The sequence below is a fragment of the Engystomops pustulosus genome, chromosome 2, assembly GCF_040894005.1.
Source record: "Engystomops pustulosus chromosome 2, aEngPut4.maternal, whole genome shotgun sequence".
NCBI lineage: Eukaryota > Metazoa > Chordata > Amphibia > Anura > Leptodactylidae > Engystomops > Engystomops pustulosus.
In genome coordinates this window covers 223,476,698-223,491,651 of record NC_092412.1, presented here as the reverse complement: position 1 = coordinate 223,491,651, position 14,954 = coordinate 223,476,698, and the positions used below count along the sequence as shown (strand labels likewise).

Here is a 14,954-nt window from a genome sequence, read left to right as displayed (position 1 = left end):
TGGGTGCAAATTTGCTACCCATGGCCGTACCCCTTAGCTGAAGATAGATGTTCTCCAAGAAGGAGAAGAAATTGTGTTCTAGAATGAAGGCAATAGCTCTGGTGATGAAGTTGCACTGTGTTTCGGGCATGTCATGATCATTATTCAAAAAATGAGAGATGGCGCGGATACCTTGGTCATGTGGAATATTTGTATATAGGGACGCTATGTCCATTGTGATGAAGAGGTAGTTATCCTCCCAGGGAAATGTTAGGACATGCTTCAGGAGGTCAGAGGTGTCCAGTGTGAAGGACTCTAGTTTGCGTACATATGGCTGGAGGAAAATATCTACATAGTGGGATAAGTTGGTGGTAAGGGATTCAATCCCAGAAATTATGGGACGTCCAGGTGGGTTTCTTGCATCCTTGTGGATTTTGGGTAAAAAATAGAAGGAAGCTAAGGCCGGTTCTTCTATTTTCAGATAGTTTAATTCTTTCTTATTCAGTATCCCTAGTGTAAATCCTTCGTCTAAAAATTCATACATAGCTTTCTTAAAGGGAAGGGTGGGATTATTATCTAGTTTTTTATAGAATGTGGTATCGGAGAGGAGTCTGTGGGCCTCTTTAATGTAATTAGTTCTGTCCAAAATGACAATGCCACCTCCTTTGTCTGCCGCCTTAATAGTGATATCAGTGTTCTGAGCCAACTGAGTTAATGCTTTATTTTCTGCATGAGTGATATTATGTTTAAATTTATGTTTATTCTTAGATGTTGTATGTAGTTTTTGAAGATCTGAGGAAACTAGGGAGTAGAAAGTTTCCACGTAGTTACCCTTGTGATGGGTAGGGTAAAAGGAAGACTTTGGTTTTAAATCTGTGTGTATAAACAATGACGGATTCGTGGTATTATCAGGGATGGGAGAATCAGAAGTATTATCCGACTCTTTCTGTATATTGAAATGTCTTTTTAAGGTGAGTTTTCTGATAAATTTATTTAAATCGACAAAGAGATCGAAATCATTGGAGGAAGAGGCTGGGCAGAAGGACAAGCCTTTTTCTAATATCTTGATCTCCTGCTCCTTTAAAATATAGGATGAAAGGTTAAAGATTCTCACTGTGTTTAGTGAAGCATCGGATGATTCAGTACCCAGAGTATTAATGGTTGGGGTGGGTAGGGTAGGAAGGCCTATTTCTGTCTTTTGTGTTTCGGTGTTTCTAGTAGGGAGTCTTCTCCGGAGGTGAAGGTGTCTTCTTCTATGTTTTCCTCCTCTGGCTCCTCTTTTTCTAGATTTTTTCTTTTTAGGCCTAGTGGGGGAGCTTTGTAGACCGTTTCTTTAATGCGGGGATCGATGGTGTATTGGAACACTGGGGTGTTCCTCACTTCCTGGGGAAGCCCTAAAAAAGAAATCGATTCGTTGGACGAGGGGGCTTCTAGCGTATGTGTGATTTCTGTGGAGGTGATCGTGCGGTGGGGATGTAAAATTGGGGTGAAGAATTGTTGGTTATCCTCTGGAGAATTGGATTCTGTAGGGCTATTGTGGTGTGTGGTGAGAATGGTTAGGTTAAGATCTATGGATGGGGTTTCATCATTGCTGAATTTACCAGAGGGTAGTATGGGTTTTTGTAAATCCAGATGTAATGGGAAGGGATTATTAGTAGACGGAATATTTGTTTGTGGCTTATATGAAACAGTTTTAGGTCTAGTGCCTGTGTCTCTGGTGATATTGGGTTTGTTTATATGAGTGGTATCAAAAGACCTCGTGATTGTTTTAGGCGGTGTGTTGGATGGTTTGAAGGTACGGCCACGGGTGAAGGAGCTATGGGTGCCTGATGGACGGGGTTTATTTTGACGGACAGTCGGATAGTCTTTTCTCGTCTGGGGGCCTGATATTGTGGGATACTGATCTTGTGTTTGGTAGTTGATGGGATATATGTTAGTCTTAGTGTGATGGCGCCTAGCTCTATTTTCTTTGGTCCAGAATTTAATGTTTCCTGACCTATAGTCATTTCTGTCTCTATCAAGTTTTTTTAGTTTCTTGGTGAGTATCTCTTTTTCTAAAGTGTCAATGTCCGTAGTAAGTTGTTGGTCAAGTTTTTTGTATATTGGGTGTTGTGCGTGGGGTGCTAATTCAGAAAGGATGTTGTCTATGGAGAGAGTGGCACTATCTGTAAGGTGGGCTCTTTTGTCACATAAACATTTTAACATGGATATAGAGCAATTATGTAAAAGAGAGTCCCAAAGTTTAACAAACTCTGTATCATTTTTGAAAGCGGGCTCGGGATGTAATCTGAGCCCTCGTGGTATAATGTTCTCTTTTACATAGGTAGTTAAAAAAAGTCTATCAAGGTGATGCTGGGTTTCTGATCTCATCGCTTTTGAAAGGCGTGAGAAAAGGTTGGATATAGTCTGAGTCTCTGATTCTTTAGGTGGTTGTATAACAGTACTTGCTGATGATGAAGAAATATCTGGGGTGGACTTCGTAAAATCCACAAAATTCAGTTCTCTTTGGTGGAGTCGTGTATTCTTTTTGTTCATATTCACAACGTGCGTGACCAAAAGCAAAGAGTAAGATGATGGTAGGGCTAAAGGTGTCGATAGTATAAAATATAAAATATAATATATAATGATAATAGTACTATTATTGTTGGTAACTTCCTTAATCCACAACAGTAACGACGATACACAATGCAGCGGGGCAAGCCAAGAGATCACTCCAGTGTTCGGTGCCCGGTCGTGAAACTTCCGGTTGGCTGTGTAAATGAGAGAGAAACAAGAACAACGGGAGGGCGGCGCCTCGTGTGATACCGTCACAGTAGCAGGATAAGGAGTAGGCGAAAAGTGCTCACCTGGTTACCACTTGGTATTATGCATTGTATAGTTCCAAAGTTGTAATCCTTAGAGTCCAACACGTTCCTGCAGCTCCACAGATCCCCTGGTGACTGGTACCATCAGCCGATGGACCAGTGATGAAAATGTACAAAAGTGGAGAAAAAACGGGGCAAAAAAGGTTGGGCGCTGGACGGCCTGAGTTGGTGGGGTGTCTACACCAGCAATTGGATTTGACTGATTCAGCCCACACCAGAAGATATTTTTAGGCTATGGACTCTTTAATGGATGGATTAAAATTGCAATTACAAAGGCAAGAACTTAAATTAAGTTAAAAAAGAAATAAAACTGGTACTTGTGAACGTACCTATGCATGTAGCAGTGAGTCTATGAAATAATAGTCCAAAAAGTGACGCGTTTCGGGAGGATGCTCCCTTCTTCTGACTAAAAATGGACATATGGTGTTGTACACAGATACTTACATATATATAGAGTAGACAATATCATTAATTAGACACAGGAGTGGTAAACAGAGAACCAATAGGATAAGAGATGGGTGAATTGATATGGGAATGACATATGTAAATTAGGTAGGTACTTACATACACCTCGTGCACGGCTGAGTTTCTGTGCACGCCGGCGGTTGCGCAGTGAGGGAGGCTCATCGCGCGCGCCCGGAGCGAGATGACTTCAAAACAGTAGATAGCAACAGCTACCTAGATTTTTCCAGCAGCCACTTTAAGAAATGGAAGACCAACATTCCTTATGGCCAATTCAAAAGGATACGTCGAAACTGTACCAAGACAGAAGACTACAATACACAAAGTAAGATTATAGCGGAACGCTTCAAAGCTAAAGGGTACCCCCCACAGCTAATAGCATCAGCTTCTGAGAGGGTAGGGTCCCTTACACAACAAGACTGTCTGGTACCATCCAATCGCCCCAACAACACCAATGAGCATGAGATCAACTTCATCACCACCTATTCCAATGACAGTGTGGCTATCAAAAAGATCTTCAGAAAACATTGGGACCTTCTACACCACGACCCATATCTCAAGAATATCATCCCCCACCACCCCAAGGTGACTTTCAGGAGATCACGAACGCTGAAAAGCATAGTGGCCCCCAGCCGACTCCGTACCCAGACCACTAACAAACTTTCTTTTTTTCCCAGAACCATTGGGAGTTTTAGGTGCAATCGAAGTTTATGCAAATGCTGTGAAACCATAACACATAGAAAGACCAATTTCCAGTCAAACACCACTGGAGAGACCTTCGACATAAAAAGCTTTCTCAACTGTGGTACCAACTATGTTATCTATATGATAGAATGTACATGCAGGTTACAGTATGTAGGGCGTACCATACAACCGCTAAGAGAGAGACTGAACAAACACAGATCCAACATCACCAATGGCTTCTGTCTACATAGTGTCTCTAGACACGCAGCCATACATCACAATAAAAACTATAAAGATTTTAAGGTGACACCAATAGAACATATAGGTCCAAATATCCCCCAACGCTTTAATAAGCTGAAAAATCGGGAAATGTACTGGATCTTTAAATTACAGACCTTAATGCCCGCCGGCCTAAATGAAAGTCTAGAAAGTGTCTTCTAGACACCCATCCATTCGTTTGATCCATCTCTGGACCCATTTTTACATGTCTTCATCCATCCATCCATGTATCCATATTTATATATATTTTTCACTTCATTTTACGCTCATCCCATTCATTCACACACATTGTACATTTCACCCTCGACCAACTCAATACCATCACCATTCATCTTTTAACATCTATCTAAATCTCATTTTATTTATTAATTAATCTAATTATATATTTGCAAATTGTTACCTTTATTTTTACTTATCCATTTTACGAATTACTCTCCAATATTTCTACCCATCTATGTATGTGCATTATTATGTATTGCAATTCTGCATCGCTCCACATCCTCTTACACATATGTTCCCCATGCATTCTCTAAGATTCTCTATGATGCATCAACCTCACCGCATCTACTTACCCAATTTGTGTTACCATGCCTTCATATGTATAGGGACACCGGTATTTATTCATATTTATTTATTTATATATATTTATATATTTCTATTTACCCAATTGTGTTCTCATGTCTTCATATGTATAGGGATACCGGTTTTGATTCATATTGATTTATTCATATTTATCCATTTATTTATTTATTTATATATATTTATATATTTCTATATTGTCTATTCATATGTATATTCATCTTTCAATTTCTGCACATCTAGCCACAAGTCTTTTCCATTCATTATTTATTTATTTCATTTTATTTTTCATTTTAATTACAATTTCCTTCGCCCCATCCATTTATATATATGTACATACCCATCTTCATTCCTCCTGTAGTACAGGACTTTTTATCTTCCCAGTCCTAGGCAGAATTCATTCACGCATGCGCACTCCGCTGCGGCTTCCCTCCGCGCGGCTGTGCGCACGCGCCTCTCTCTATACAGCACGTTAGAACACAGCCACTATCCATTCATGCGCACACCGCCCCGGACTTCACCGCGAGGTAGTGCGCATGCGCACCTCCCATACACACGTCATCTCGCTCCGGGCGCGCGCGATGAGCCTCCCTCACTGCGCAACCGCCGGCGTGCACAGAAACTCAGCCGTGCACGAGGTGTATGTAAGTACCTACCTAATTTACATATGTCATTCCCATATCAATTCACCCATCTCTTATCCTATTGGTTCTCTGTTTACCACTCCTGTGTCTAATTAATGATATTGTCTACTCTATATATATGTAAGTATCTGTGTACAACACCATATGTCCATTTTTAGTCAGAAGAAGGGAGCATCCTCCCGAAACGCGTCACTTTTTGGACTATTATTTCATAGACTCACTGCTACATGCATAGGTACGTTCACAAGTACCAGTTTTATTTCTTTTTTAACTTAATTTAAGTTCTTGCCTTTGTAATTGCAATTTTAATCCATCCATTAAAGAGTCCATAGCCTAAAAATATCTTCTGGTGTGGGCTGAATCAGTCAAATCCAATTGCTGGTGTAGACACCCCACCAACTCAGGCCGTCCAGCGCCCCCCCCAACCTTTTTTGCCCCGTTTTTTCTCCACTTTTGTACAGATCATCACCTGTAAGGTACTGGATGCCGCTAATGTCTATGTCACTGACTGATACTAATGTGAGACAACATCAGCTTGTGTATGACGCTGTGTAGGGATGTCCTCAATTATTGGTCATTTTGTAAGGATTTTGAAATCCGGCTCAGGCAGCAAATAGGATAGAATGAGCCGTGAGTATGTTTACTCACTGATCACTGCTCGGCTTGGAGGAAACACTGTGTTAGTAGAAAGTTTGTAAATCAGTTTTCTATCAGTGTAAGGGTAATTCTGGTAAGTCACACGTGCCGCTAGTGCTGCGTTTCCTAACACAACATTAGCGCACAGGGGTGGGCTGCAGCCTGGTTGCATATGTTTCCAGTGAAATGCATGCGATCGGTAACCAACTCCCAGTGTCTTTCATTCAAATTATTGAAAAATCATTGTGCTGGTTACCGGGCGCATGTGTTTTACTTGTGACCGGTCCCTTATCTGGGAAATCTGGAGAACCATCATTATTTTCCTTAAGCAACATTGGCTTAATTGAAAAAACATTGTTGGAACTGCCCCACCAGTTTGCGCCCAGGGGCCCCCACCACTCTTAATCCAGCCCCGCTTATAGTGTCCCCTTTACAGTGCTCTCTGTCCAGATGCCCCCTTCTTATAGTACCCCCTTTTCTGCAACCTCATCATTATAGTCCCCTCTTTTCTGTGGTCTCCTCCATATAGTGCCCCATTTATTGAAGCTCCCTCCTTGTAGGGCTCTCTTTTCTGCAGCCTCCTCATTATAGTATCCTTTTTTGTAGCCTCCTCAATATAGTGCCCCCTTTTCCATAGGCCCCTCCTTATAAGGGCTGGACACAGAAAAGGGGACATCATAACACTCCCTTTTCTCTAGCCCCACCCATACTTATAATGGACACCTATATGTAGCCTCCTGATGTATGCCCCCTCCATGCAGATCACCACCCACACTCCCTACTTCTTTTCACTGTGAATAATTACAAAACCAGTCATATATTCACCATTCCCCACCCCTGAGGCACCTGCAGTTCTCTTCTCCTCTACTCTGTGCAGTGTGCAGCTCTGATGCCGACAGACGCAGTGTGATGACATCATCACGTCTGCCGGCTTCAGCTCAGCGTACAGTGGTCGTACAGAGGAGAAGAGGACTACTGGGGGAAGGGGTGGTTATTTTTCCTAAAGTTCTTTGGGTGCGACCCAGGACTGGATGTTCCAGGGACGACTGTGGTGACCAGTGTATTAGAACACTACATGGAAATCCAAGGGAAATAAAGACACAGACACCAAGATGTAAGGGGGTGGGGAAAATATTTTATTTATCGTTATCATTTTTGTTATTAATATTTTGTGTATTTTATTTTATAAATCTAAGCTATATTACTATTATCTATATTACCATTTATTCATAAATTTATTAAAACTATGAAACTTTACCTATTTTTTTTTTAGCTTTTTTAATTTTTTTTTTGTTACTTATATTAATAATTACTTACATACACTATCCACATTATAACCTACATTATCTAACCTAGTGTGTGCGGGAATCTACCGTATTTTTCGGACTATAAGACGCTTCTTACTATAGGACGCACCCCACATTTAGGCTTCCAAAAAAGGAAAAATATATTTTTCACCAATTAAAATATCCCTGTTGGTCGCACTAAAGCATAGCACACACAGCTCTGCATTATCCATAGTTACACACACTCAGTCTGCATCATCCATAATTACACGCACTCATCTCTGCATCATCCATAGTTACACGCACTCAGCCCTGCATCATCCATAGTTACACCCACTCAGCTCTACATCATCCATTCAGATACACACACAGCTCAGCTACACACACAGAACCACACACACAGCACCACACACACAGCTCAGCTGCACACACAGAACACCACATACACAGCCCAACTACACACACAGCACAGCTACACACACAACACCACTTACACAGCTCAGCTACACACACAGAACCACACACACAGCTCAGCTACACACACAGAACTACACACACAGCTCAGCTACACACGCAGAACCACACACACAGCCCAGCTACACACACAGAACCACACACACAGCCCAGCTACACACACATAGCTCAACTACACACACACAGCTCAGCTACACACACACAGATCAGCTACACAAAACCACACACAGAACCACACACACACATACTTCCCCCATTCCCCTTCTTCTTACCCTGTCCCAGGGCAGCATGGCAGTATCAGACCTGTGGTGATGTAAGACACATGTGATCAGTCACAGTTTCTGATATCACCGCGGGTCCTGTACCTGTAGGAAGAGAGCAGTATGGATGCTCTCCTCTCTGGGAGACCGGGTACAGCTCTATATCAGGGCATCACCCGATCTCCCTTACAGCGGTCAGGAGGGTCTGGCAGTGCTGGATCCTCCTGACCTCCGGTCTATAAGACGCAGGGACTTTTTAGCAAGATTTTTTTCTTGTTAAAAAGTGCGTCTTATAGTCCAATAAATACGGTATATTTACTTATCAATTATTTTCTATGTAAATGATTATTATGAGACTACACCTTTTTTTTAGATTTTTTTTGTTATCTATATTAATTACTTACATACACTATCCACTTTAAAACCCAAATTATCTTACCTAGTGTGTGAGGGGGGTCTAGATTTTTTACTTCTCTAATATTTTCAATGTAAAATATTATTATGAGACTACACCTATTTTTTTTTAGATTTTTAGATTTTTTTCTTATTTAGATTAATTAATAATTACTTACCTACACTATTCACTTTTTAACCCACATTATCTTACCTAGTGTGTGAGGGGGTGTATATTTTTACTTCTCTAATCTTTTCTATGTAAATGATTATTATGAGACTACATCTATTATTTTGGGTGGGAGGATTATTCTTTATTTTATTTATATTAATAATTAATAATAATTTGAAGAGGTTTAGCATTAAAACTATTTATGGCTGAGTTGATCCAGAGGAAGGCAAAAAACACCTTCCTGACCCCATATATGGGGATCAGAACAAATCCCAGGATCAAATACCATCATCTAACTACATCTGCTATCCATATTATAACCTACATTATTCATTCTAATATGTGGGGGAGGGGAAATCTATATTTTACTTGTCTAATATTTTCTATATAAATTATATATTTTTTAGGATTGTAAATCTATCATACTATACCTATTTATGGCTCTGTATGATCCTGAGGAAGGCAAAAACCTCCTTGAAGAGCAAACTAATGCTCCTCAAGGTGGAAAAATTCCTTCCTGACCCCAAATATGGCGATCGGAACAATTCCCAGGACCAAAGCCAATATCTACACCTATCCTATATATGTATGTGTGTGTCTATACCTACATCTATCTAAGTGTCTATCAGTGTATCTATGTGTGTGTAGTGTGTGTAACTTACCAGGCCTGTGCTGAGCAGGACACACAGGCCTCTCCAGGAGCCGGACGTTTCTTCAGGAGGGAAGTGATGTCAGACGCTGCCGGATATCAGAGGATCGAAGCCAAGCACCGAGGCAACGTCATGATGGAAATGTACAGCAACCTGATGTCATAGAGAGGATGTTGTAGGCGAGCCGAGGTCTTACACAGCAGCAGAGGTGGGTACAGGAGGCATTAAGTTCTGGGCAGTGGCACGGGCTGATCCTACAAGACACAAGAGGGAAATGTTACTTCTACCACTTGTACATATATAGACAAGAGAACTAATGTAACATGAAAATATTTATTCTTATGAGATTTGTGTCTAATATATAAATGTGGAAATTTCTGTAAAAAGCTCAAAACTGTCTTTTCCAATATCATGTATTGTTAGTCCTACCCATGAGGGATCCAAGATAGAGGGGATAATACTGATCTACTAGATTCTCCAAAAACTCATGGAAGGTAATTTAGAGGAAATTGTTTTTAATAAACATGTGGGAAAATCTGTTGTAATGTGTATATGTTATGTGTTATGTTATATTATATGTCATGTGTATATAGATGTGTTGTTATAGGTGCTTAGATATGGATATATGGAGAACTCACCAGTCATAGATCTTACAATCTGGATCTCTCCATCATCCTAAGAATAAGCAGAGACATAGTAATTGTTAGGAGCAATAATAATGAAGGACAGGAGGGAGAAGATTATGGAAGAGACTACATCAGGTTAGTAATGGCTATTACATGTAAACTTTGTACAGGAGAAGGATCTTACCGGGCCCAGCTAGGTGACATGTAGGAGAATTCGGCCACGGGGTTAGTAGGTGTTTCATCTCCCGGCCACTGCAGGTGTTTGTTCTTCAGAACGGCCCTGAATGGTGTAAATGGGGGCTGTGCTCTCCCGGCCTCAAGATCCTCCCAGCCAATGCTGTCAAAGAAGGGATGGTGTCTGATGTTACCGGACACACCCAGCCGCATCTCAGGATTTTTCCGCAGCAGGTTTTTAATCAGATGTTTTAAATCGGAGGCCAGCCAGGGTGGTATTTCTGGCATTTCGGTGATGATGGACTCGACCGCCTCACTCCTGATGGGCCCATAGTAAAATGGGGAGTATCCGGATGACATTATGGACACAACAATCCCCAGGCTCCACCAGTCAACTGCTGCGTCATATTCCTCATCCAGCAGCACCTCTGGGGCCATAAAACAGGTTGTGCCCACCACTCCACGGGTCTTATTGGAGGAGGTGACACCATCGCGGGCAAGGCCCAGGTCGATGATGCGGATGTGCCCACTTCTATCCAGCATGATGTTTCCTGGCTTTAGATCTCTGTGGACGATGTTGTGTCCATGGAGGAATTGGAGGCCACATACTATCTCTGCTGTGTAGAATCTCACATTATCGATGTTCAAGCTGCCGCACATTCTGATTAACGCCTGCAGGCTGCCGCCGGACAGATACTCCGTGATTAAATACGCCCCGTGCTGAGACTGATGTGCGGCATACAGATGGCATAGGAATGGGCACTCTCGGGCTTTTTGGAGTATCCGTCGCTCTCTCATCAACATTGCTGTATTGTCCGGTGTTTTGAGGACAACTTTCACGGCCATGAAGGTGTTTCGGCCAGGGAATGACGCCAGGACCACCTAAAGATGGAAAGGGGAGATACTTATACATTTATTACATACGATAGCTGAGTAATTGCTGGGGGTGAGACATTTCTTCTGGCTATGACAGTGGGGTACAGCCCTCACATAAAGCACCAACCAGCTCACCAGTGCACAATCTTTAAAATGACAGTAGTCAGGCTATGGTCAGACAGGTGGCTCTGCACAGGCAGTCCTCGGGTTACATATAAGAGAGGTTCTGTAGGTTTGTATTCTTTATAATAACCCAAGTCAAAATTTTTTTGGTCTCTGTGACAATTGGATTTTAAAAATGTTTAAAAACCAGGATTAATAATAAATCTTAATTGCAGACCCATTTGATAACTGTTACAGCTAATAATTGTAGCCTAGGGCTAAAGTACAGTAAGCTACCAACATCCAGAGGTCTGTTTGTAACTAGGGGTCGTCTGTAAGTCAGATGTTCTTAAGTAGGGGACCACCTGTAGTATTATTATTTTATGCTATCATTTACAAAATAAATCTGTTGACAATATTTTAAAACCATCTCTTCCTTGAAAAATACTTTTCCACTATGACAGTGGGGTACACTGAGTTATCTACATGATATCAAGGCCCTGATAGCAGAATGTATTAGGCCCATGTCATATTTTTGTGAAGCGGGAAAGTTTTATTTTAAAACCACTTAAACCATCTCACCCTCATGCTTTTTAAAAATGGAGCTCAATCAAATCATGATATTTTTCAATGTATTTACAGCAGAAAAATGGCATAAAACACTCTTAAATACAATTTTTAAAATCTAATTATCGCAGAGACCAAAAACATTTTGATTGGTGCTACAATTATAAAGTATACAGTTCAGACTTTCATACAATTTCAACTTAAGAACAAACCTGCAGAACCTATCTTGTATGTAACCCGGGGACTGCCTGTAATCTCTACTATCTATCTCTTAATGATGAAACTTTGTGCATACAATCACCACTAGGGGGAGCTCAGTGGATAGAAAAAATACAGCTTTTATTGCTCTTAAAGGAACTTAAAAAGTATATTGAATAGAGCTCCCCCTAGTGTGACTGCTGGGAAATGCAGCAATCATTGTCAGGAGAAGATCCGTGTTGGACCCATTCCCCTTACAGGCGCCTTTGCTGCTCTACTGTCTGGATATTGGATTTAGTCCAATGGGTAGCAATTAGACCCAAGAGCTGACCGGAAGGAAACAAATACAATGCTGAACACATAACTATAAGCATAATATGGCAAAGTAAATAACAAAAAATAAGCAAGTAAATAAAAAACATAACAATGTATCTTTCCCAATCTCAGTGTGACCCCACATATCATACATATGGCTACAAATATTACTGGAGATTCTCAGCTCTAGACATTCACTGGATAAAAATGTCTGTTAACAGAAACTAACGGCAAAGGCAAAATGTAACCAATAAGAAATGATGCCACTTACTTTCCCAAAGCCGCCCCTACCCAGCACCTGATGGATGGTGAGGCGGTAGACATAGAAGTCGGGGTAGGGGCTTGATGTTACAGGGTCCTGGCTGCTGCCCGGTCTTGGCCCGTCATCCTCTAATAATCCGGCAATCTCTCCTCTCCTCTTTATCTTCAATCCGCTCTTGCTGTCCTCTTCTCTCTTCCTCTTCACCTTTTCTCTCTTCCTCTTCTTCTCTTCTCTCTTCCTCATCTCTTCTTCTCTCTTCCTCTTCTTCTCGCTTTCTCTGTGTCCTGTAGACGCCATCTTTGGGAATCCAGTACAATCCAATCCAGTCGCTGCCTTCGACAGTTGAAGGTAACTGACAGTTGGCCGTGTGCAGGTCACAGGTCAGAGGTCACGGAATGCTCAGGTGGCACCTGCCTGCTAGTTGGATCATGTACCTGCTCTGCCATCTATACTGTGGGCAGCAGACATGGCAGTACAGTGTCCAGAGGAATTAATATATTTATATGTATTATTGTATTGTTATATTAGTGGTAGATGGGCAGAGGATGTCACTTATGCCCGGGCTGGCAGCGGTGCCTAAATGATACATTACCAGCAGATCTGCTGCAATCAGGAATGAATGTAGAAATTTAGATGCTCTTGGGGTGGCGTGGGATGGGGGTCATCTATGCTGATGTTATTTAATGAGGACAATGTTTAAATGGAAATGTATCAATTTTAGGAGTTTTAATAAACAATGATGGTTTGGGAAAGTTTGCAAGTGTCCAATTATGAACATGCAGGGGCCTCTATTAAAGAAATTGTCAGCTGTGTAGATTTTATTTGATGATCTATCGATGTGGTGATTAAGTTGCCTGAATTCATACATTTTTACCATATTTTCTTACTCATAGCGGCAGGATTAAAGAAAGGGGAATTTAGTGGTGCAGTTGCTGTACATTTGTTTTATTGTAGACAGGGCCGGGCCCCGGGATCAGTCCTCTCTCTATGGGGGCCCTGGCATCTGGGGCTGTAGAGAGGCAGAAGTGTGGGCAGAGCGGCCTCTCCCTGCACCTTCTGTCCTCCACAGACAGCCCATTTATGACTCATAGATTGCGCTGTCTGTGTCTCCACACTGCAGGGAGGAGAAGAGCCGACTGCAGATCATCCTGTCAGCGCTGTTCCGTACATCTGCTAACTTATCCGAAGACACACGTGCCGAACGGTGTTCTTCACAATAGTATGTGAAGAACAATATGTGTGAAGAACACATTGCAGATGTATGGAAACATACATCTGGAGCAAGAAAACCATCTTCTACATGCAACTTATTTTGATGTATCTCCTCTATGGGGCACATTTACTTATACGGTCTAGTCGCGATCCAGTGGCGTGTTCTCCCACAAGAATTAGGGTCTGCCGGGATTCACTAAGGTCCGTGCACCCGATATCCACCAGGTGTTGCTGCAGCGTCGAGGTCCGCTGGAGTTCACCTTCTTCGTCCCGTGCATGTGAGTGCTGATATTGCGACACAAATTCTTTTTTAAATTCAGCGGTTTTTCCAAATCTGTCGGGTTGTCCGACGTCCACACTCCCCAATTTCTGTTGCGTTAAAGCTGGCGCCGATGCGCCAAAATCTGATTGCGTGCGCCAAAATCCCGGGGCAATTTGGCGCAAATCGGAAATCGTCGGGAAACCCAACGAAAGTGCGCAATTCGGACCCTTAGTAAATGAGCCCCTATAAGTCAATGACTGACCCTTAAAGGGGTATTCCCATTTCAGCAAATTAATGCAATTCTTTGCATTATAAAAAGTTATACAACTTTCGAATTGCACTTTCTGTATTAAATCCTCATGTTTTTTTAGATCTCTGCTTGCTGTCATTCTATAGAAAGCTTCTATGTTTACTTCCAGTGGACACAAATCTGACCATGGTGCACGAAGCATGGCTCATTAGTATCACACAGAGTAATCAGAGCTGTGTCTTATAACGAGCCGTGCACCTGTGTGACCATGGTCAGATTTCTGTTTCGAAGTAAACATAGAAGCTTTCTATATATTGACAGCAAGCAGAGATTTAGAAAACCAACAGGAAAGTGGTACAGAAAGTGTATTAAAAAGTTGTATAATACAAACAATATCATTCATTTGCTGAAATGGGAATATCCCTTTAAGTATTGTTGCAAAGTCTAGCTCAGTGATGGCGAACCTTTTAGACACTGAGTGCCCACACTACAACCAAAACCCACTCATTTATCTCAAAGTGTCAACATTTAAGTACAATTTAAGCAGTAACTTCTTGCTCCCTTCTCTGTCATAGCTTTCAATCGTATCAGTATCCTAAGAACACCAATACAGTAGAAAGAAAGGGTGACAAATTCAGGTTCCCCTAAATAGGAAGAATTTTCGGGCCTTGAACTGAAGCGACAATGATAATCCAGATCTGCCCCCACCTTCCCATTCCTCCTGTAGTCTCAGGCAGCACTGTCGCTT

At 41.7% G+C, this 14,954-nt stretch overlaps 1 protein-coding gene across 1 annotated transcript in view; it reads right to left on the bottom strand.

Moving 5' to 3' along the window:
- The window catches only part of LOC140119351 (protein kinase C theta type-like), a 57,579-nt gene extending 44,737 nt beyond the window's left edge, over nt 1–12,842 (bottom strand). The window contains exons 1-4 of the mRNA XM_072138264.1: nt 12,492–12,842; nt 10,173–11,044; nt 10,001–10,037; nt 8,552–9,616 (exon numbers count right to left, since the gene is read on the bottom strand). Coding sequence (XP_071994365.1) covers nt 10,013–10,037; nt 10,173–11,044; nt 12,492–12,779 — 1,185 coding nt within the window. The 5' untranslated portion in view covers nt 12,780–12,842 and the 3' untranslated portion in view covers nt 8,552–9,616; nt 10,001–10,012. The remainder of the gene's footprint in view (nt 1–8,551; nt 9,617–10,000; nt 10,038–10,172; nt 11,045–12,491) is intronic.
- Between the last annotated feature and the right edge of the window lie 2,112 nt (nt 12,843–14,954).